The sequence below is a fragment of the Danio rerio genome, chromosome 3 (genome assembly GCF_049306965.1).
Source record: "Danio rerio strain Tuebingen ecotype United States chromosome 3, GRCz12tu, whole genome shotgun sequence".
In the NCBI taxonomy this organism is placed as follows: Eukaryota; Metazoa; Chordata; class Actinopteri; order Cypriniformes; family Danionidae; genus Danio; species Danio rerio.
Genome location: NC_133178.1, coordinates 57,074,344 through 57,100,000, shown reverse-complemented (window position 1 = coordinate 57,100,000; position 25,657 = coordinate 57,074,344). Strand labels below are relative to the sequence as shown.

Genomic DNA, 25,657 nt, shown 5'->3' with positions numbered 1-25,657 from the left:
TAAATTTATTAGCTATATATATATATATATATATATATATATATATATATATATATATATATATATATATATATATATATATATAGTATTTATTTGTAATTTCTAAAAAATAATTTCATGTTTTAATTAATTGATGTGAATGATAACTTAAACTTGCTATTCCTGAAGTTTTTTCCCCCCAAAAAAGAGAGTTTTTAGCATAACAAAACTTTTAAAGCTGTTGGTTCAACTGGGCTGAGGACAGGCACAATGATAAGGTCTGTAAATTTGTAAAGTAGTTAAGAACAAAAAATCTGATAACCAAATGAATGACATATTGCTGTACAGAACAACTCACAGAAATCAACCAATCCAGTTGAGAAATTTCTGGGATGAAATACTTTTTATTCACTGCATTTATGATTTAGTTGTGGGACAGATAGTGTACATTTCTGGTAGAATTCCCCCTATATCTTGGATGACATGATTGAGGTTAAGTTGGTTTTATATTCACACATTCATTCGGTGACAGCTTGTGACATTCTTCCTATATTCTTTACCATGGTACTTTGAATAATGGGTCTGAAATCACATGCAAATATGACTTGAAAACAACATTAACACTATTCATTTGACTGTGAACAATGTTGTACTTTGATAGTCATTGGCTGCTTAAAGGACTTCACCATTAAGAATTTGCATATTTTTGTTCAATTGTATTAAGGAAAAGGTATAAATGTGTGAATTTAAAACTAACTTGATCTCAATGATGACATGAGGGTGAATCCAGTGCAAAAAAAGCCTTTAAATAATGCAGAGCAGTGTCGTATTACCTTTAGAGATCTGGCAGTGAAAGGCTCCATGACCCGTCTCATGTCCAGCATCAGCTGTCCGACATTCTTGCCGACCTGTCCGCGGTGAAACACGAATGTGTGCGGGACAGTTGAGTAACTCTCCTCCGCCACACGTGTCGCATCTCCACGGGCTTTCTTCTGGTTCTTAGTCTATAAGACGAAAACAGCCAAATCATAGATTAACTTAACCTTTGATTTGTAATACATTACCCTGTAATTTGCTAATTGATGAGTTTTAACCTGAAAAAACTCCTCATACGCTAAATGACAATCAACATAACGACATTAACATTCTCCTAAACATGAAGAGAGGCTACTAATGCATCACAGTCTGTACAAGTTAAACACATACCTTATTTTTCCCCATATTGTAAGGTCAGTATAACCTTTCCCTGTCGATGGTGGAAAGCTAAAACTGTTTTTAATTCGAAAATCTCAGCTAAAATATCTCACAAGCCTTTTTAAACTACGTCCATCTTGAAAATCCTGTGTAGCCATGTGGCGTAGTGGCGCATGCGTAGAAGCTGTACTATACACGCCTGCGCACCCTGGCTGTTTGATTTTGCGCTCGCCGTCTCTCGGCTGGGATGAACCACTGCATGTTCATGCACTGTTAAAAGGATGGTTCACGCAATAATGACATTTATGTCATGCTTTACTCACCCTTCACGTCTTCCTAGCCTGTTTAGGTTTATTTTTCTGTTGAACACAAAAGAAGACATTTTGAAGAAAGCTGGGAACCTGTAACCATTGACTGCCATAGTATTTGTTTTTCCTACTAAGTCATTGGCTAGGTTCTCAAAATATCTTCTTTTGTGTTCAACAGATTAAAAAGCTCATAAAGATTTGGAATCACTTGAGGGCGAGTAAATAGTGAGTAAATGTTAATGTTTGGTTGAATACACCCTTATAAACATGTGCATACAAAATGTTAGTAAATTCATTTTAAAACCTAAAGAAAGTTTAAATCATTACAAAATGAACATTACAAGTGTTTTGAACTCAAAGAAATTGTAACAAACTGTTTGCAATTTACTTTACTTATTTTAAAATGTTTTAGGCTGCATAATCTTCTGATGCAAAGAAAAAAGTACTTATGTCTGTATTGTATTACTTAACATATTTTCAATATATATACAGAATATAGTGTATATATATATATATATATATATATATATATATATATATATATATATATATATATATATATATATATATATATATATATATATATATATATATATATAATTTAATACAATATATTAATAGCCCCCTTTAGAAATAGATTTTTATTTTCTGCAGAACAAACCAGTTAACAAAACTAATTTACCCAACTTTCCTAATTATCCTAATTAATTAATTAGCTTTTAGTTCAATATTATTATATTGCAAAAGACATTAATTATTAAAATTTAAAACTATAAAGTTAAAAAATGTACTGAAAAGTCTTGTCTTGGGGAAAAAAATAAAAAAAAAATGTAAGGAGAACTAATAATTTTGACTTCAACTGTATCAAAAATATCAGCATGTGAAAATGTAACATGTGGAATTAACTGCAAGCCATTCCTGATTCATTTATAAACTTCTAGCACACTTTTCATTTGTAAATATTCTTTATCAGGAGCAGACTTCAGTGATTTGGGGCCCTAAGCAATTCCAGGCATTCCAGGCCCATTGACACTCAAAACACTTTCTTTCTATGTAAATGTAAATTTTTTCTCTGTTGACTATTTTTGTAAATAAGTGGAACCTTTATCTTCTCAATGTAAAATTAAATACAATAAATTCACAAATGAAAAACAACAACTACTGTATGTATTAATTAATTGGCCATATTTGTGGTTAGATTTTAATATTTGCATGTGCAGTACAAAAGGAACATTCCACTATTCAAGAGGACCCCTGGTTTTGAAAATAAGTAATGATATTAAAATCTTAATGCTTACAAACAGATTTTACAACATTGGATAGAAAATGTATGAAAGAACTATAGCCTGCACTGTACGCCCCTGTTCTTTATGTATCAGTACACACATCAGCGCATAATAAAATATATAAGCACTAGTTTCCAATATAGGGAAATGCATTTTGAAGCCTTTGGGTTATATGGAATGTACAGTGCATCTGGAAGGTATTCATAGCACTTCACTTTTTCCACATTTTTTGTTACAGCCTTAATTAAATTAAATTAATTTCCTTAACATTCTACACACAATACCCCATAATGACAAAGTTAAATTTTTTTTTGAATTTTTTGCAAATTTATTAAAAAATAAAAACCTGAAAAAACACATGTACATAAACATTCCCAGCCTTTGCTCAATACTTTGTTGATACAGCTTTGGCAGCAATTAGAGCCTCAAGTCTTTTTGAATATGATGCCACAAACTTGGCACAGCTGTCTTTGGAAATTTTTGCCAATTCCTCTTTGCAGTACTTCTTAAGCTCTATCAGGTTGGATGGGAAGCGACGATGTACAGCCATTTTCAGATCTCTCCAGAGATGTAGGATTTAGGTCTGGGCTCTGGCTGGGCCACTCAAAGACATTCACAGACTTGTTGTGAAGCCACTCCATTGTCCTGGTGTAAGATGAACCGTCACCCCAGTCTGAAGTCAAGAGCACTCTGAAGCAGGTTTTCATAGATGTCTCTGTACATTGCTGCATTCATCTTTCCCTCTATCCTGACTAATCTTCCCATTTCTGCTGCTGAAAAACATCCCCACAGCATGATGCTGCCACCATGCTTATTAGCCTGGTGATGAGAGGTGCCTAGTTTTCTCCAAACGTAACACCTGGCATTCACTCCAAAGAGTTCAATTTTAGATTCATCAGACTAGAGAATTTAGTTTCTTATGGTCTGAAAGTCCTTTAGACGCCTTTTAGCAAATTTCAGGCTTCCATCTGGCCACTCTACCATACAGGCCTGATTGGTGGATTGCTGCACAGATGGTTTTCCTTCTGTAAGGTTCTCCTCTCTCCACAGAAGAACGCCGGAGCTCAGATAGAGTGACCATCGGGTTATTAATCACTGCCCTTCTCCCCCAATCACTCAGCTTAGATGGCCGGCCAGCTCTAGGAAGAGCGCTGGTGGTTCCAAACATCTTCCACTTACAGATGATGTAGACCACTGTGCTCACTGGAACTTTCAGAGCAGCATTTTTCTGTAACTTTCCTCAGACTTGTTCCTCAAGACAATCCTGTCTCAGAGGTCTACAGACAATTCCTTTGTCTTCATGCTTGGTTTGTGCTAAGGCTGTAACATAAATAAATGAAGAAAAGTGAAGCACTATGAATACTTTCCGGATGCACAGTATATGGAGATGGTTGTGCTTTGTCTACCAAAGCAAGAAGTCCAATTGCTTTGTGTTGGAAAAAGGTAAATCGCCTCTCCATTGGACTAAGGTTGAGAAAATTAATACCATGTTTGGCTCTTGAAAAGCTCACATGTGTAATAAGAATGAATTTTGTGATATCTGGGAGGTGTTTTTGAACTTCAAAGAAGCTTTATAAGTCTGAAGTTATTAAATATGTAAATTGGTGTTTGATTGGTGTAATGATTAGAATTATTGCTTTCCTTCCTAAACCTGTCTAGGGTAAGTTTTAGGTAATATAGGGGTTTGATTTATTGTAAAACCTTGTAAAACCTAAAGACATGTTATGTTGCGTTACATTTTCAGTATATCCCGTATATTGGTGTTTTGGCAGGGAGTGAAGGAGAAGGTGGTGGGTGAAACAGACCAGCAGATAGAAGGGGCTGCACTCATTAGGATGGTTTGTAATGACACACTTCTTTGTTTACAGATCCTCTGACAGGAGCTGATCTTCCTGCTTTAAAAGTTTACTGTCAGTCTGGGAGTCTGCTTTGAACATCTCTACTGAAAAGCAGCTGGAGCTCCAACCAAGCGTGCACCGCTGAAGTCATGCTCAATTATTAAAGCCATCTTATTTTGATACTTTTTATTAATATTGTGGTGTTTTACATATAAAGACCACAGTTTGGACCACTGGCTCTAAAATCCGCCCGCATCATTCAGAGTTGATCTGACTATATAACATAACTGAGGATATAACTGAGGAGGTAAGAACATTTGTTCATAATTTGATTTGTTTTGATCAGAATAGTTATTGTTTAATGAGTGTTTCTTTTACCAAATGCTTAAAATTGGCATATAAATGTTGTGTCTACTTACAGGTAAGAATCTCATCCATTAATTGGGAATTAAATACATTCTTAAAATATTCTCTTAATAGCCCTCAGTGTAAAAAAAATCCTGGCTGCATTATTTTTTTAAGCTGAATCAAATTAACTTTATGAGTCATTTGAACTAATATTGTATATTAAACTGACTTAAATCAGCTTGTGTGACTTATAAAATTAAGTTGGAACATAATTAACCTATTTAAATGAGTTACAATTAGCTAAAATATTATGTTGTCATGAATAATTGATCACATATATATATATATATATATATATATATATATATATATATATATATATATATATATATATATATATATATATTTTACAGATTGTATATTATAAGAGTGAAACTTCTAGTATATATAGACATGCACCACACAATGAATTTATTTGTTTCTCTGGATTTACTAGAAATGATTAGTTATGGGTTTGAGAAAATACAATAATGTTTTATTATTTAAAGGTATAAATATATGTATTCCAAATTTCCTATTAAAATATTAGTATTTAGAGCCTTTATTTTCAGAAAATGACAACTGGTCAGAATAACAGATGTTTTCATTTGTTGTGATTGAAAATATGGGTTATTTTTATTTCTTAACTGAAATTATGTTTGTAGTTTGTTCAAAGTCCTTATTTAATTTGAGCTGAAACAACACAATTTTTTATTTGGGGGGGGGGGGGGGGACAACTTAATCGTTTTATGTTTAATCCATGTATGTTTGTAAAAACAAATAAGTTAAATTAATTCCTTCATGTTGTCCCAACTCAAATAAATTGTGGAACCCAGCATTTTTACAGTATACACCTTAAAAAAATGATTAGTTACTTAAAGCGAGTAAACCAATTGCCTCAAAAGAAACAAGTTGACTTTACAAAAGTAATGTAAGTAAACCCATTGTAACTAACTGTTAAGTTGACTTAATTTTTAGTATTATGCAAATTGTACTCACTTTTATTTTTTAAATAAAAGTAAACTAATCACTTTTTTCAATCATTGTATTTGTTTTTGTTTTTTTTCAGCTTTTCTGTATCTATAGCAAAATGGCATCCAGTAAAATAAATCTGAGACTTTAGCTGTCTTCTAAATTCAATACATTGTAGATTTTATAGACTTAAAAAAGCACTAAATATGTAATATTGTAATAATTGCAGTATTTTTTTGAAAACATGTGAAAATAGTCTGACACTTAAAAACAGATTAGTTGACTTTAAAAAGTGTGTACAATAATCAATTTAAAAAAAAATAAGTCAGCTTAACAGTTCCAATTAACAATGGATTTACTTATATTATTTTTGTAAGGTCAACTTGTTGCTTTTAAGGCAATTGTTTACTCGCTTTAAGTAACTAATCACTTTTTACAGTGTATTTTGTTTTTGTGTTGTCTGAAAATCAAACATATCTAAAAAAAATTTTGTTATTTTATGTAAAGAAATGTTCAATATCTCAGAAATGTCATCAGTAGTTTACTGTAATAAAACAAAAAATGTAACACTTTAGTTTGATGGTTCATTTGAGTATTAGTAGACTGTCTGCTTAGTATCTGTTGATACTGCTCCTTTAACAGACATTTATCTGACTATAAGAAACTTCGCAAGTACATTTCAACACGAACCCTAACCCTAACCCTAACCCCAACCTAACAGTCTACTTCCAATGAATTAGTTGGCATGTTGCAGTGTAACTTAAATTCAACAAACAGACCATCAAAATGAAGTGTGACCCAAAAATTACATTTTACTCAAACGCATAAATAAATCATAAATCTAACTGAAAATTTTCAAGTGTTTTTATGTGTCTCTATATTGATTCTGATGCTTCTTGAGCCCCGATTCCATAGACATCTAGGTGTTTTTCAAGCTTTGTTAAACAGTTTTTAGGAGTTGTCCTTGTTTAGACTGTTAATTGCTTACAACATTTATGATGTGTGCCAAAGCTGTCATTTTTATCCAGTATTGACTTTAGCAATTGATTTTGACGTTCAGATGAAACGTTGTGGTTGACTCAGGCTCTGCTTCTGTTGACTTGCTAATTACCCCAAAAAAGGCTAAACAGTTTTTACCCCCCATCGTCAGGAACATCTGGCATACATCAAAAAGTGCAGGCCTCTTCAGTTCCGCTCATGACTGACTGAGAGTGTGGTTGCGATGTTAAAACAGTTACACTGAAGTTTCAGATCAGCGAGGATATTCATATAATATAACATTTCCACATGACACTATACAACTATAAGACAATTTTACACAGATAACTTAAATGGACTGGTGACGCAGTGGCGCAGTAGGTAGTGCTGTCGCCTCACAGCAAGAAGGTTGCGAGCCTCGGCTGGGTCGGTTGGCATTTAAGTGTGGATTTTTCTCTGTGCATGTTTTCCCTGCGTTTGAATGGGTTTCCTCCAGGTAGAGTTTGACAGGGTGGGTAAATATGCTTAGACAAATCCCTACCCAATAGCTTGGTGTGAGTGAAAGATGAAAGCAAGATCACAAAGTGAAACCCCACCCCCTACTCTGTATTGCGTTTCAGTAAGAAATACACCATCAAACTGAAATAAAAGTCTACTGCAGGGGTATCCAAACTCGGTTCTGGAGGGCCGGTGTCTTGCAAAGTTTAGTTGCAACACTAATCAGACACTGAATCAGCTAATCAAGCTCTTTCTATGTATACTACACTCTCAGAAATAAAGGTACGGGAGTTGTCACTGTGGTGGTACCTTTTCAAAAAGTTCATTGTAAGGAAGTTCACGGCCCTTTGGCCGCCGGGAAGAAGGAGGCGGAGAACCGATGCAGGTTTAAATTATTTATCAATAACAGTGACGGCAGCTCCTCACGGAGACTACCGTCTAAACCAAAACAAACGGACGGCAGCTCCTCACGGAGACTGCCGTCAAACTGAAAGCAAAAGTAAAATATGTCCGGGCCCGGTCCTCTCTCGGCTTCCTCTGCCATCGTTCCTCCTTTTATCGTCCAGAGCTCCAACCGTGGGATCCGAGGCAGGTGCGCACCGCAGGTGTATCCACTTACGCGGTGGCCTCAATCCATTCCGGCTCTCGGCCACGCCCCCTCGCCACATACATGTTTGTACTTCAAGGGTACATATTGGTACCTCAAAAGTATATATTAGTACCTAAAAAGTTTAAGGGGAACACTTTTTTTATTTTCAGGTACTAATACGTACCCTTGTGGTTTATTTATTTAATATGGACCTTTTAGGTACAAGTTTGTACCTTTTGAAAAGGTACCACCCCAGTGACAGCTCGTGTACCTTTATTTCTGAGAGTGTAGAAACTTCCAGGCAGCTTATGTTGAAGGAAGTTACCCTTTCAAGGCAGGCGTTGCAGATTTGCAACAGTTAAAAATTAACTATCTTTTACTTACTCAAAAGTACCATTGCAGGACTTGGTTGTCCACACAAAAGACTTGGAGTACCACATGGCAAAGTGACTTGGAAACATGACCTACTCAATGAGGATTTGAGATATTGGATTTGGATCCCATGTTGTTTTTGTTGTTGTTCTGCCACAGAAAAGGAATTTGTTACATTGTTTGAAAAGTTGTATTGTTGTATTTTGTTCATATCATATTCGTATATTCGCATAGTCGTCCGTGTCTAATTACCACACTGGGCCAATGTTGCAAATCTGCAACATCCCAGAACGCCTTGCATGTGAAGGTCTCTCTAAAAAAAAGTCAGGATTCTTTACCCCATATGATAATTTTCCCCAAATATCAGATTTTTCCTGTTTCTAAAACTTAATTTGAGCCTGAGAGGGTTCAAACTAAGCGACACCGGCTCTCAAGGACCGAGTTTGGACATCCCTGGTTTACAGCAACTTCCATTTCATGCAGACATCAACTGTCATGAAATCTGTATTTACTCTTGTAATTTTTAATATGCATATGGTAGTTCTTGTTATAAACGATGCATCTGTGCACATCATTATTTAATCAAAATAAATTGAACGTAATCCACATAATCAAATATCATAACCTTCCCTCCACCTTGAAACGACCTTTCTTCACTTCTTCACGTCTGAATTTGTCAATTTAAACGTTTCATGGTGATTTTAATGAACATAATTGGAATTGCTGCATTTATGCCACCTTTAGATCAGCAACAGAAATACTAAAGGTCATGCTCGTAGCCAGGGGGGGGTTCAGGTGGTTTCGAACGAACCACCCCCCACGGCCAAAAGGTCCAAAATTTGTCCTTTTTATTATTTTATGTAATTTAATATTATATAATGTATTTATTATATAATTAATATAATATATTTATATTCAATATATATTGTAATAAAGTGTAATTTTAAATAACTATGACCAGTAATTCGAATCCCATAGAGCCTCAAAGTCAAAATAATGTGACGCGAGTCACGTGACATAACCCACTGGTAACATTTAAATCTTTGATGCGACATGACATGCATGGATACTGAGTAACGCTGTTGGTCGAAAAGAGCAAAAAGGCAGAAAAGGCAGGCAGCTTTTTTTCATGTTTTGGATAAAATTAATATAAACACAATAAATTATGACCAGGAGAAAATCTGCCCTGCGCTTGAAACACCTGTAGGTACGCTTTTACAGCCAAAATTCTATTAAAACATGTTTACTATAAGCATAAAACGTGTTCTAACTTCACAGGCCTGTAGCCAGGGGGGTTTCGGGTGGTTCGAAAGACCCTGATAAAGTGATAAAGTGATAAAGGTTGTCCCATATATGAGCTCATTTGTCTTATTTTCGTCCTATTTTGACTGCTATGCCATCATAAATAATGAAAATAATCCAACCAAAGAGGCTAGAAAAAATCTGAAGATTTAACAAATGTTGTATTATTATTATGATTATAATTATGTTTTAATTATTATTTTTTATTAAAATGGCCAAATTGTGACCGAGTACAGTTGAATGTGCTGGCCAGTTTGTTTTTTGTCTAATAAATGATAGTAGACTACAGTTGTTTTTTACTTTAAGACTTGCTGTTTTTTGCTAATGTTATATGATGTAATAAATTTGTATTTTAAAAATTAATCTTGTTTTAAATTTTTTAATTGCAATTTTTAGGACATCAAAAACTGTGGTTATGATCAAATCTGACTAGCTAATCCAGCAAAAACTCACTGAAATGCAGTATTTAAATCTCATAGTTAAATAGAAACTGAGGCGTATAACTGCAAAAAGGTCCAATTTTTGTGAGGAAAAAAGAACTACCCTTATACCAGGCTGGCTACGGGCCTGAAGGTGATGCAGGAAATAGTTTTTAATCACCAGTTAGCTATAAGGCTGTAGTTAACTCTTTAACAGGCATTATAACCATGGTTGACCTTATATCAATAGGTTATCATTATTATGTTAATTGCTTATTACTATTTATCAGAGTTGTGCCAGCATATTATTCAACACAAGATGTGGGCCAAAAAATGTTTTCAAGGAGTGCACCTTAAAGGGTTAATAGGCTAACCCACACCAGGCCTTCATAGGATTAAAGTGGGCTGAAAGTGTGGGCTACCCACAACTGTGGGCCATACCTGGGCTAGCCCACACAGCATGTTTAGGTTTGGTGTGAGCTGGTCGTAGTCCGCAGTGCCCACAAAAAGCCAGCATGGGCCCTGCAAAAGCATGCATGCTGGGATATGAATAGCTATTAATTATTATTATTGTTTTTTCAGGCTTCTATCAGACAGTTGATTGGATCTATGGAGATTCCAGCATCTTGTGCCTTGCTTTTCCTGCTGTTTTGTGCTGGATTGTGCTGTATAGACGGACGCAAGGAATCCGTCACTTCAGGCTCCTCGAAGGGTGATGATGCCAACCAGAAAAGGCCATCTCGAGCTTCAGAGACTAAACAAAGCCGCTGCTCCTACACCTTCATCGTGCCTCAGCAGAAGCTAACAGGGGCTCTTTGCTTGAGCACTGAGTCGGCGCGGGTGAACCGCTCTGAGGTGGCGTCTCTGCGGGCGCTGCTGGAGCTGCAGCAGGATCAGCTGGATCAGATGCGCGGGCGGCTGGAGGAGGAAGGTACTCTGGCCAGTGAGATGAAGATTCTGCGGAGGGAGAGCGTCAACATGAACGCTCGCATCGCCCAGCTCTACGCCCAGCTGCTCAGCGAGATCATCCAGAAGAAGGAACAGGTGGAGGAGCAACGGCGGCTCGAAGGGCTCCTGCTTAATGCTACATCACAGGTAGAGTTAAAGAGTATAGGGTTTCTAGCTGGGAAGACACACGATTCAGATCTCGGTTGTCTTTTAAGGACTGCAGTGAGATTATAGAAAGGAAATGGAGTCTTTAGCTTAAATCTTCCACGCACTTTGAATGTTATCACTCAATTGAATGGGTGTTTTCAGTGATAGATATGGGCCAGTAGGGGCCTTTTGCACCTACTGGTATAGGCTCAGAAGGCTGTTATCATTGATATGGTTAATCAGCTATATTAATAGAGAATACTCCAGATCTGTTTTAACATTACTGTGACGGTTAAGTTTAGGGTTAGGGTTGTGTTAAAAATATACAATAATGGTAAAATTATTAAATAATATAAATAATTCTCGATAACTTCTGGCCGCAGCCGTATGTGATCTATAGCTGTTTAACCATGTGGATGGATGATAACAGCCTTCTGAGCCTACCAGTTGGTGCAGAAGGCCCCTTCTGGCCCATATCTATCAGCTGACAACCACTGATAACACCCAATCAATCGGGTGATAACATTCGAACAGGCTGAATCTTCTCTTTTCTGGGATTTTCTTTAAGTTTCTAAATTGAGTAACAGATCAAAAAGGATGATATTTTAAAGATGAAGCTAAAACCTGTAACCACTGACTTCCATAGTATTTTTTTTCCTAAATTAAAAGTCAAGTTTTAGCTTTATTTTTTATAATTTTTTTTGTGTTTAAGCTTTAAACTTGTGATGTGTCAATGTGTCAATTTGTTTTCAGTAAATATAAAATATCAAATACATTTTTAAACAAGTTTTTTTTTACATTTCTTTGTGTGTAAATGTATCGTCTCCATTTACAATAAGGAATAAAAAAATACTTTCTCATTAAGCAAAATATCTATTTTTGCTTATCATTTCACATCACTTTTCACAAAAAATTATACAGAATCACATTATCCCATGTACAATGTAACACTTTTTTTTTCCAATTTTCACACAATACCTTTGTAATCACTTAAAAGTTAATTTAATTTCCTTAATGTTAAAATAGAAATATAATTATTCAAAAGTGTTGTAACGAGATATGCACAATGTTTGATCAGTTTTACAATACTAAAATGTCTGCATGAACACTGCATATGCAGGACTTTTGCCAGCTCAAGTGTATTGGAAAGCTAACGCCAAAAGGTGCAGATATCAATAATGAAATGCATTTTTCAGAAAACGATAACCAAATGTTTATTAAAAATGCCTGAAAGTTTAGTTTACAATACCTATAGCAGGGGTGGCCAACCCTGTTCCTGGAGAGCCACCTTTCAGTTTCAACCCATATCAAACACACCTGCCTGTATATATCACATGGTGTTCAGGTCCTAATTATTGGTTCAGGTGTGTTGGATATGGGTAGCAACTGAAATGTGCAGGAAGGGGGCTCTCCAGGGTTGGCCACCCCTGAACTATAGTATTGTTTTACCAGTTGTTTTGTATTATAGAACTTAATAATATTTATGAGTTTCTTTAAACATATATTTTTAAATGATGATTTTTGTTTTGATATGGAAATTATTCATAAACTCACTTTGCCTATCCTGTAATATTTCTTTTCATAGATATTGTAATAATAAAGGAGTTGTCCAACACTTATGTACCTTTTTTATAACAACAATTGTGTACCTGTATTTCAGTTGTGCCATTAAAGGAACAGTATCATAAAAAGTCTTTTCTGTACCTTAAGTACAACTTTTACAAAGGTACACAACTGCTCCTTAAGAAACATTATTTTTACCATTAATAATTAAAATTAAAATACAGTATTGTTTAAATTCACATTAAAATCCACTGACAGGCATATACAGCAAACTGAGATGTTTTAATGTATCTTCTAATTCTGTTGAAACTTGAATGTTGTTTATTGAATATATTTGTAAGTACCCAAGTGCAGTAAAGTTATTTAGTATATTTAAAATGACTTTAAATACAAAACTGCATATCAAACAGCACTTAAAGTTATTATAGTAATACACAGGAACCTTTAAATAAAAGGGTATTTTTGGTAGCATGAAGTAAAGTACTTTAAAGTAAAGTGTGTAATTTTGACACCAAAAAGTTTTTAAAAACTTAAAAAGTGTAAATAATATAATTTTATTTTTAAGCGTTTTATAAAAGATATTCTACTCAAAAAGCAATATTTGAATAGACTAAAATTGCATACTCAGTACAAACACATGCACTTTTTTTCATAAGGTAAGCACTAACCACATTTATTTTATGGAAAGCCACTTTATATTTGGACCACTTAAATGAATTTATTTGCGCTTTTTAAAAACTTTTGATCTCTTGTTGCTGTTGTGTGATGAATTTCAGCTGCATCAGGTGTCTAGCAATTACAGAGACCTGGAGAAAAAGTACGACACACTCGCTTCTCTAGTGAACAACCAGAGCCAGATAATCACCCTTCTGGAGAAACAGTGCCAGCTCAAGACCCCTACTAAAGAGCTGCAGGTAAGATCCATCTGAGCTTTCAGTTTCACTCAGACATGCAGGTGCATCCCCCAAAAACCAAGTGAGATTTCTTATAAATTTCTTAACAGGAAGCGACATCACTTCCGGCTCAACAGTCGAGCGTGTTGGTGAATATAAACACAGAGCCTAAAGATGTCCAAAGAGACCAAAGTGCCCCTTTTCATCAGGCACAAGCTCGCCAAGAACCGCTGGAGAGCTTTGATGATTCTCCTGGTCCACCAACAGAGACACCCTTCATCAGTTTCCCCAGCACTAAATCTCCAGGTAGCAAAACATCCCTGAAGGCAGGGTGTATACGTAGCTGCTAAAGTGTTTACGTGATTTATCTTATTAAGCATACTACAAAATGGGTGGTGTAGGCAGTTTTGTTAATCTTATTTCTAAATATAGCTTTTGCAGGCTGTAAATGGGGTCTAAAATGTTTTAACGTCCACACTACCTAACACAAGTCTTGTCACCTATACAAGCTTTAGGAACAACAAATAATACCTTGACTTCTAGTTGTTTATTTGGTATCAGAAGTGGCTTATATAAAAGGCAAAGGCCTCTAGATTACGCTTATTTTACCAAGATAAAATATGATCATGCTTTGTTTTTTATTTATTTAATTAGTACAGTAAGGTCTGACTTTGCTTAGACAAAAGTCTTGGAACTTAACAGAAATAACGTAAGATTTAAAATATAAAGTCATGCTGCAGTGCACTGAAAAAAAGTGTTGCATGCAGAACTGTTGCAAACAATTTATTCATTCATTCATTTTCTTGTCGGCTTAGTTCCTTTATTAATCCGGGGTTGCCACTGCAGAATGAACCACCAACTTATCCAGCAAGTTTTTTTACGCAGCGGATGCCCTTCCAGCCGCAACCCATCTCTGGGAAACATCCACACACACATTCACACACACTCATACACTATGGACAGTTTAGCCTACCCAATTCACCTGTACCGCATGTCTTTGGACTGTGGGGGAAACGGGAGCACCCCAAGTAAACTCACGCAAAGGCAGGGAGAACATGCAAACTCCACACAGAAACACCAACTGAGCCGAGATTCGAACCAGCGACCCAGCGACCTTCTTGCTGTGAGGCGACAGCACTACTGCACCTAATGTTCAACTTAAATTGTTTGTTCAAATTCAGCCCAAATAAAATGTTTACAACCTCTTAACGTAAAAAGAAATTGTTAATCCAAGGAATCATCTTTGAATAATTTTTTTTTCAGTGTGGAAAAAGAATTAATATTTTGTTTGACTCCCATGAGCTTGGACGACTGCATCCATACATCTCTGCAATGACTCAGATAACTTATTAATAAAGTCATCTGGAATGGCAAAGAAAGCGTTCTAGCAGGACTCCCAGAGTTCATCAGTATTCTTTAGAATCCTCTTCAATGCCTCCTCCATCATCTTACCTCAGACATGCTCAATAATGTTCATGTCTGGTGAATGGGCTGGCCAATCCTGGAGTACCTTGACCTTCTCTGCTTTCTGGAGCTTTGATGGGGAGGCTGAAGTTAGAGAAGGAGCGCTATCCTGCTGGAGAATTTGCCATCTACTGTTGTTTGGAATGTAATGGGCAGCACAAATGTCTTGATATCTCGGGCTGTTGATGTTGCTATCCACTCTGCAGATCTCTTACATGCCCCCATACTGAATGTAACCTCAAACCATGATTTTTCCTTCACCAATCTTGACTGATTTCAGTGAGGATCTTGGGTCCATGTGGGTTCCAGTAGGTCTTCTGCAATATTTGTGATGATTGGGATGCAGTTCAACAGATCATTCATCAGAAAAAATCAACCTTCTGCCACTTTTCCAAATAACCAACTAGAAGTCAAGTTATTATTTGTTGCTCCAACAACTGGGATCGACAACAAGACTTTTGTCAGGAAGCGTAGTGGTATAGTTGAAAATGGTAGATGCTGTGGTCAAATGCATTCAATCAGCCACAAAACACCAGCTATAGTCTCCATCTACTGGTTGAGAAATTAACAACATGAGATCACAGCAAATAGCATTCAATCAATTCCCCAGTTGACAAATAATAACCCTGTTTCACTAAATATGTCACAATATGAAAGACAAATGATCGGCATGGTAAAAATGATGAATTCTGCCATTGTTGAATCTTCCTAATAATTTGTCCTAAACCTATTACAGTTTCTTTTTTCTGATGAATAATATTGAGAAGGCAACGCAGTGGCACAGTAGGTAGTGTTGTCGCCTCACAGCAAGAAGGTCGCTGGTTTTAAACCTTGGCTGTGTCAGTTGGCGTTTCTGTGTGGAGTTTGCATCTTCTCCCTGCGTTCGCGTGGGTTTCCTCCGGGTCCTCTGTTTTCCCCCACAGTCCAAAGACATGCGGTACAGGTGAATTGGGTGGGCTAAATTTTGGGCTAAAAAGTGTGAATGACTGTGTGTGAATGTTTCCCAGAGATGGGTTACGGCTGGAAGGGCATCCGCTGTGTAAAAACATGCCAGATAAGTTGGCGGTTCATTCCACTGTGGTGACCCTGGATTAATAAAGGGACTAAGCAGTAAAGAAAATGAGTAAATGAATAAATGATAATAATGTTGAAAACGGGATGCCGTTGACTAACAGTACTTGTCAATGGTTGCCAGTTTACAACATTCTTCAGAAAATCCTTTTTTTTTTTTGTTTCAACAGAAAATAAGTTAACTAATAAAGATTAAGAGCTACCTGAGGTTGAGAAAAAAAGTGATTAAATGTTCATTTTTTGGTGAACTATCTCTTTAATACGACATATAACTATAACAATAACAACTTATTTTTAAAAATAAATCAGGAAATGTATATATTAGGAATCAGGAACAATATTGTTAAAATTATGTTAGGAGACCATTTGCAATTAAAGTTTTAGAGGCCTAACAATGCAAACTGTTAAAAATCGTGCACATTTTTGAAAATGATACCATCTCCATGCATATTTGCATATTATGTACATCATGGTCATGTAAAAGTGCCTTCAGTATGATTTTTTACAAGCTAATGCACAATAAAATAAAGTCAATCAGAACCCATCTGAGGGCGACACCGTGGCTCAGTGGTTAGCACTGTTGCCTTACTGCAAGAAGGTTGCTGGTTTGAATCCCAACTGAGCCAGTTGTGTGAAGTTTTAAAGTTTGCATGTTCTCCCCAGCCTGATCTCATGAGGAAACGTAAGTATTTTACATTTTGTCAGTTTAGTTGCTAATTCGTATGACTTCCTACGAGTTCAGTCGAATGAAAATGTACGATTTTAAAAAAGAGGCGTGGCACGCAACCCCACCCCTAACCCCAGACGTCATTGGGTGATGAGCAAAATGTACTAAATTGTACAAATTAGATCATATGAATTAGCCACTAAATCAAAACGTTACGAATTGCCGTGAGATTGTGTTGGTTCTCCCCATGTTCACATGCGTTTTCTCCAGGTGTTCCGGTTTCCCCCACAGTCCAAAGACATGTGCTATAGGTGAATTGAATAAACTAAATTAGCCATAGTGTATGTGTGCGCGAATGAGTGTGTATGAGTGTTTCCCAATACTGGGTTGCAGCTGGCAGGGCATCCGCTGTGTAAAACATATGCTGGATAAGTTGGCGATTCATTCCGCTGTGGCGACTCCTGATTAATAAAGGGACTAAGCCGAAGGAAAATGATCGAATGATGAGAACCCATCTGATACTAAATAACTTGACGCTTTAAAGTTATGGATGAGAAAACTACAACACATCCTTATAATAAACAAAACAATATCGTATGTTAGCATCAATGCTAATATAAGCATCATTATAAGTCTCAGTGTAAACTTTAGCCAAAAAGCCTTATTGAATTGGATTCTTCAGTTACATTTTTGTCCTTCATGTTATTATGCTTGCACCAATCCTAAAGCAAGCTTTGTAAAGTAACAGCACAGCTCGCCTCAACACGCCATAACATTGAAGCATTATTGATGTCAGCTGGTCGGGTTTAAAAGTTTAAAATGAAAGTTCGTGTCCAAAACGTTAACCTAAAGCATCGGCAATAGTAACAGCGATGCAGAAAGTGTGAGAATCCAAGATATGGGTCACATCAGTGTTTCACTGGTAGGAGTTCAGAAGCCCGGGTGTCAGCGACCAGTGAACTTTATCTCGGAAAATTCCTAACAGTGCCTTATCAGGGGCTGTGACCCTCATTAGTCTTCACATTGACTATCAGGTTAAAAGCTGTGTATTGTTACCCAGCACACACACACATTCACATAACAAAAGCCAGCTAATCACAACCTTTAGAAAAGCTTCTGAAGTGACACAACCTTGGAATTACACTGCAATGCTTTTACCTCCACCAACATGAGTGTGAGATTACAGGACACACGTCGACTCAGGTGCTAAACAGATGCCAATTACAGCCAGTTACGGCCACCGCTAAACGGTTATAAAGCCGACTCATGCTGACATTTACAATGGAGGGAGGATTTTGAGCTATATATTAGTGTAGAAATGACCATCGTACTTATGTAAAGAAGGTCTTTGTGTGCTTGTAGTTGACCTTTATTAAATAAAATAAGCTACGTTTTTGTAAAAAAAACTAAACTAAAATATATTTTTTTAGTTCAGAGTTTATATCTTATAAGTTATTATATAATATTATGTTATATATTAATATATATATATATATATATATATATATATATATATATATATATATATATATATATATATATATATATATATATWTATATATATATATATATATATATATATATATATATATATATATATATATATATATATATATATATATATATATATATATATATATATATATATATATATATATATATATATATAAGTTCAATTCAAGTTTATTTGTACATCTATACAATAATTATTGTTCCAAAGCAGCTATTTTTGCATTACAACGAAATTTGGAAAAGTTAAGGTTATTAGTTACCATAACTTTAGTAGTTACTAATAACTGTCACCAATTAACTAGCTTTTAACAGCTATTATATTTAAACATAGTTTACATGCTGTTATATGTGATGTCTATGTGTACATCAATGAAGTGTATTAGGTGTATGTGTGATATTAGGTTGTAAATGTGATTAAAGGTAGTGAAATACTTCTGCTGGTATGTGGGAATGTGAATTCCTCCATAGTGAGCTCTGATAAGTAAAGTACTGGAGAATATACAGATGGTGACCTTTGCTTTGCTCTGAACCGACAGAAATGCAGTCTTTCCTTACCGTCCATCCAGCTCCTCCACACTGCTGGTTCATTATAGAGCCACACATCTCAATACGAATGTTAATTCTAAATAAAACGCCTTGAAAGAACCACCCACTGCCTAAGTTCTCTCAAAGTTTCAGATGCAGGGTGGACACGGAAAGCTAAATATATCAATTGTGATTGAATATCATCTTGACATTCGTTAAGTTCAATTTAATGTATGAAAGCAAGACAACCTAGCTAACATCACAGAATTCATTAAAACCATTGTGATGTTTGTGTTTTTCCAACACAAATTATGTCACATCCTGGCTAAAAGCTAAGACGATAGGAAATGGAAGTACAAAACAGACTACAAAATAATGTCACAACATATAGCACAACATATAGCATTGATTAGAGAATGAAATCAATGAAGAAACACCAGGAATTTTACTTAAAAATTAATGTTTAATATAGGAAGCTCGTGTCATACTTTATTTACAATTACAATATCCACTTTCTTAGGTCATACTCACACTAGGTACAGTTGCCTCGAACCGGGCCAAAGCACGCTTGTCCCCCCTCCCGTCTCCCCGTGACGGCCCCCGCTTACACCACAAACGGGCTTCGGCACGCTTACGTCATCGCTGCAGCGCTGTTCTGTGAGAAGCGCTCTCTCACGCAGCAGCACAGGGGAGATTTCTCTAGTTATATCATTTCAGTCGTTTGATATGCCGTCAAATATTTCGCCAAACAGTCCTTAGAGATGCGGGGACACGCAGTCAGATATTTCACCGAACAGATCCACCACTTTTGGCGCTCATAAACAATCATAAAGCCCTCGTGCTGCAGGAATGAGGAGGTCTGCTGAAGGCGCGCAGCTGTCGTGCTGTGAGGGGTTTGCGTCTTTAATAAACTGCGGCAGTTTGCGTTCACTGAACAGTAAGAATGATTAATAAATCCATATGAAACAGTGCCTTAAAAGTCACGTCTCGCTTTCAGTTTCGGGCTTTGTCGCGTTTTGCACTCACACACAAGCGTACCGCGCCAAAGCCCAAGTGAACCGGGCTCAGGCACACCTTTTCCAACCGGGCCAGGGCCGGCCAAGTAAACCGTGCTTGAGCCCGATTAAGCGCACTCACACTTCTCAAACGATCAGGGAAACGGGCCCCTGGCACGGTACGGATGGCATAGTGTGAGTAGGCCCTTACTCACTCACTCACTCACTCACTCACTCACTCACTTACTCCCTCACTCACTCACTCACTTACTCACTTTTCACCTTGCTCACTTTTTTATCTGGAGTCCACACAATAGGATGATCCGTGAATTACTCTGGCCCATGCGGATGCCTTTTCTTCCACAACCCAACCCTGAAAGTGCACTAACTCATGTAGCCCCCAGTACCGGGAAACAGGTACATGTTCATTCACACACTCACTCATTCATTCAAAATGGCTAATTGACCAACCTACCTACCTACCTACCTACTTTCTTACTTATTCATTCATTCATTGTGAAGTTTTTTTTCCTCGCCGCAGTTGCCACTAGCTTGCATGGTTCGGGATCTGTAGAGCTGCTCATCAATGGATTTGCTCTTCAGTGTTTAGACTTTCAGTAGTGATTATTAAACCACACTGAACTGAGCTAAACTGAATTGAACTTAAACACTAAAAACTGAACTGCACTGTTTCAGTTTACTAAGATATTCTATGTAAAGCTGCTTTGACACAACTTAAATTGTAATAAAAACAAAGGTGAACTGAATTGGGAAAAAAAGTGAAACACTTGGAGAGTCCATGTACTTAAACACTCGCTATATTCCAAACAGGACATATCAATAAAAACACACAAAAATACCGGCCGCCATATTAAAGTCTCAATCCAAAACGCTTAAAAGGAACCCTCTGAAGGAATTAGAGCATAGAGATAAGCCTATTAAATGGAACTCAAAGAGTGTCTGTGTACTTCTTCTGTTTCAAACTAGTGAGAAAAGGTTTGTCTAGTGCCATCTTGTGTACCAGGGTATTTCTGTTTTATTAAGTACTATCTAACTTCTGGGAGTGAGTTTGCACATTCACTCTGCTTATCGCCATTAAAAATCCATTGGGGATAAATTATAGATTGTATAAAAATAGGTATATATTAGGTATATAATATTTCCTGGTGGGCACAAGTCTTAAGACACACATGATGTGGAAACTGGATAATTCACAATATATAACAAATGACAAGTACATTTGCTTTTTTAAAGGGCCATGGCATGACTGTCATAATGTGCTGGAGTCAGGGGAGAAGACAAGTGGCATCTACCTGCTGCGACCACGCAACACCAACCGTCTGCTGCAGGCCTGGTGTGACCAAAGCAGAGCTCAGGGTGGCTGGACTGTTATCCAGAGGAGACAGGACGGCTCCGTCAACTTCTTCAGGACCTGGGACCAGTATAAGGTGCAGGAAGCAAAATACTACTTACTTACGTGTACTAAACTTGACATCAGCCCCTTTCACACATACAGACCACACAGGTGATCATGTGTGAACAGGCCCTTTTTGAAAATACCGGTAAATTCGTTTTGGCTATTTTCCCGAAAGAGAAGTTGTAACATTACTAGTAATTTGCCGGAATGCTGCGCTGTGTGAACACAGAAGGAAGACTGCCGGAAAGAGTGTGTGCACGTCTAGAATGTGCTGACGTGAGACGTCTACTTTAGCCAATCAGAGCAGTCACACGCATTCACGTCCGTGGTTTATGAGAATAAAAGCCTTTGAATATTTTTCCAGACACATTTAGCTGCTAGAAATTAGTCAGATAACGTTTATATGTTTATCTTATTGCCAACTGTGTAAATAATTATCGAAAAGATGCTTATGATAAGCCGTTGTTTGTTTACCTTCAAGCTTTGCGTGCCCGTGAAACAGCCCGTGAGTGCCAGCACACACACATATCATGTACATCTCGACATGCGAATATGTTTCTCTATATGTTTTCATCGAAGTTGTTTACAATACTAATCCATCCACAGAGTTTGTAATGTAGTCAAATGTTTACAAATACAAGCGCAGCCATTTAGAGGTCATTTCTGGTTAATGATGTCAGAATTTACCAATAGCATCTGGATGCAGCCTTTATGATGCAAGCTGAGATTGCATCGATGCAATGTCAGACACAATGCATTCAATGGAGTGAGTGACATCACTGTGACGGGTAGGGTTAAAGGTGGGGTTAGGTGAGCGCATTAAAAAGCATTGAATGCAGCTCAGATTGCACTGCACCGAGTCTGCAGCCAGACCCTTCTCGAATTTACCGGTATTTTGGAATGGATGTGTGAATGGTCTTTTCCGGAAAAATTACATAACGTCCTCGCCTGTGTGAACAGCACTTTTTTGAATTTACCGGTAAAGTTTCCACATATTTAGTGGTATCACTGTGGGGCTATTGTTGGCATATATCTAGTGTGTCTTTAATAACATCTGTGATCATTTCCAAAAAAAATTCTCCAAAAAATTCAGCCTCTGAAACTAGTTTTAAACATATTCAGCACCAAAAGAAACACTGTGCAACTTTATGACCATTACAAAATGTTCTGTGTAATGTGTATGCACACTGATGAGCCAAAACATCGGGAAGATTTCATCGATGTTGACAAAGGATGGATTGTTATGGTAAGGTGCCATATTCTGAATATCTCTGAAACAGAATGACTTGTTTCCAGTGCTTGTCAATACCATAGACTGTAAAATATATGGACGTAGTATCCGTGACGTCACCCATAGGTTTCTAAAGAGCGCAAAAGAAGCCACAAGTAGGCGCGGCCAACCGTCGCCATTTTGTTCGCGCGTCATCACACCCACGGCGGGATACCAAACAAGGGCAAATAGGCGGAGAGTGAGCGGAGCTACAGACGCATGCTGCATTTTGCTTGGACCTGGTTCAGACACACTTTACTTTGGGAGAACGCTTAATATTTTATCACCTGTGACTCGTTTGTGTTCTGACCACTTGTGCTTGGTTGTATACTATATCAATAAAGTGTTTAGTCTTTTAAAAACACTGCTGTAACACATTGAGCCACTAAACATTGTTCTTATGACGTTTTTCAACAGGAGGAAAACGCGAATTATTTCCAAACACTTCAGATATAGTCTGTGTTAGTTAATGCAAGACTATTGATGAAATCAAGCATAACACTGTATGACACCACGTCAAATGACTGTTCTAGAGCCTACAGCTAATCAATTCGTCAGATTCTGGAGTGCATTACAGCTCTAAATATAAATATAAACGATAAATGATCTTAAATAAAACAAATACATGTATAGAAATGGTATATAAGTATATAACTTTACTCACATGGGAAACGGAGGCCACGTGAATGGTTTGTGAGCACAATTAAGTTCACTCAGCATGACATTCCATCAAATTAATGTAGGAAACAAGTCCAAAAGACAGTCGACTGTGTAAAGCCACATAAAACAACACAGAAATACGATAAATATGCCGAGTTCAGTGGCTAATCTGCAGGATTCAGCTGAGGTGATGTGACGGCGACCAGCGAGACCTAGCTGTCACTCAAGTGACCACGCCCTTAATTATGCAAACTTAATATAACTTAATATAAAGGAAACGGATGAGTTATAAAAAAATTCACCCCCCTTACAGTTGTCATGAAGGGTAATATTAGCTGTATTAACCAAAATCTTTTTTTGTACCAGGCTGTAAACACCTTTTCTTCTGCTGTAAATTTGGCCATTCTAACAGTGGGCTCAATTGAAATTTGCTCTGTTTTGGAGCCAGGAGCGGCCAAGACTAGCGGAATTTCAGATGAATTGCAGTTTTAGTTACTTCCGTATTGGCTTCCTGAGAGAGAGCGGGAGGTTGCCGCTTGGTCAATACACGAGGGCAATAAAGACAATCTTTTCTGGGCTGAAGGACTGTGACATTGTAATGATGGTTATGGATAGAATGTAACATAACAAATGCATTATATTCTGCTGGTCCTGTGAGTCCTCTAGAGGGGGTGTATTGCTATGTGCAAAGTTCTTCTTATAAAACTTGGGATCCATCATACAAACATTGTTGCAAACCTAGTCCACCTGGATGAAGCCAATTAGAATACATGGTGATGGTTAGAAAGCCTTGATAGACAAAGGCTAGCAAGAAAGTCCAGGATGCCTGGTACTTACTTTGAAGGTCATATTTTAAGTACTACAGAGAGTCAGGACCTCAGGTTAACATTTCATCCAAGGGTCGGTGCTCACTGACAGTATAGAGTCCTCATCCAAAAACTGGGGTACTAGGACCCACACAGACCACAGGGTGAGCACCCATTGGTAGCCTCAACGGCACAAGTTCCAATAGAAGTCTAGTTGCAGCTCACATCCCACAGGACTTAAAGGATCTACTGCTAATGTCAGTATACCACAGGACTTCAAGAGTCAAGGAAAGCCCATTGGTGCTGTTTCAGTGGAATATCAGCCAGGTGGCCATAGTGTTTTAGCACATTAATGTATCCACCATATTATACATGTGATCTAGATCAGGGGTACTCAACTCTGTTCCTGGAGATCTACCTTCCTGCAAAGCTCAGCTTCAACCCTGATCAAACACACATGAACCAATTGATTAGGACTGAAGAACACTTGATGATTTCAGGCAGGTGTGTTTGATATGAGTTTGCAACTGAAAATGCAGAAAAGTAGATCTCCAGGAATAGGGTTGAGCACCCCTGATCTAGATGTACTTCAGTTATCATGCTATCATTGCCATGTTACCTACAGCAGTGGTCCCTAACCCCCGGGCCGATCAATTAGTACCGGGCCGCACAAGAATTAATTATTTTTAAGTTGGCAGATAAAGTAACTTCATTTAAAGCCAAACTGGATTTGTGGGGATGGCGTGTGAACAGAGGCAAATTGGACATGTTTCCAACATTAGCTGGGATTTTGTGTGAGACTGAGTCTGCACCCTCACTCACCAAGCTGGTGCACGATTACCAGTCTTCGCTGTTAAAGGAGTTTGAGCTCTACTTCCCAACCTCAAAGGACCCACAAACGGCCAAGGAATGGATACGTGACCCATTTGTCAACAAACCAGCTAAATCCAGCATGTTTGTGCAAGAAGAAGACCAACTGCTGGAGATCACAAATGACGGTGGCCTTAAAACAGTGTTCGAGACAACAACTCTGCTGGTGTTCTGGATTAAAGTAATGGCAGAAACACTTTCACATGTCGAGATGTACATGATATGTGTGTGTGTGTGCTGGTGCTCACTGGCTGTTTCACGAGCACACGTAAAACTTGGAGGTAACCAAACAGCGGCTTATCATAAGCATCTTTTCGATAATTATTTACACAGTTGCATTAAGAAGAACATATAATCGTTATCTGCCTAATTTCAAGCAGCTAAATGTGTCTGGAAAAATATTCAAAGGCTTTTATTTTCATAAACCGCGCGGACGTGAATGCGTCTGACTGTTCTGATTGGCTAAAGCAGACGTCTCATGTCAGCACATTCTAGACGTGCACACGCTCTTTCTGGCAATCTTCCTTCTGCTATTACCCCCAGATGTGACCATCTCGTTGCAAAGAAACAAGCTCAGGGCTCTCATTGATTTAGCGCTACGGACAGTTTTTGATGTTATAATATGTTATATTGTTGGAGCAATTTGTTAATAAAGTTATTACTTCCTAATGTTATAATAGCATTGTAATGTTGGAGCAATGTGCTAATAAAGCTCCACATGAGTACA

General features: G+C 37.3%; 2 protein-coding genes across 3 annotated transcripts in view; one reads left to right on the top strand and one right to left on the bottom strand.

Annotated features, from left to right (window-relative positions):
- Positions 1-1,333, bottom strand: part of ppan (peter pan homolog) — a 15,101-nt gene extending 13,768 nt beyond the window's left edge. The window contains 2 exon segments of the mRNA NM_201463.1: positions 813-983; positions 1,186-1,333. Coding sequence (NP_958871.1) covers positions 813-983; positions 1,186-1,200 — 186 coding nt within the window. The 5' untranslated portion in view covers positions 1,201-1,333.
- A 3,341-nt stretch (positions 1,334-4,674) lies between these two features.
- The window catches only part of angptl6 (angiopoietin-like 6), a 26,588-nt gene continuing 5,605 nt past the window's right edge, over positions 4,675-25,657 (top strand). The window contains exons 1-5 of one of the 2 annotated variants that reach the window (XM_009299794.4): positions 4,675-4,912; positions 10,705-11,217; positions 13,557-13,694; positions 13,784-13,979; positions 21,162-21,355. In XM_009299794.4, the coding sequence (XP_009298069.1) occupies positions 10,732-11,217; positions 13,557-13,694; positions 13,784-13,979; positions 21,162-21,355 (1,014 nt within the window). In that variant the 5' untranslated portion in view covers positions 4,675-4,912; positions 10,705-10,731. 2 annotated transcript variants of the gene reach the window in all.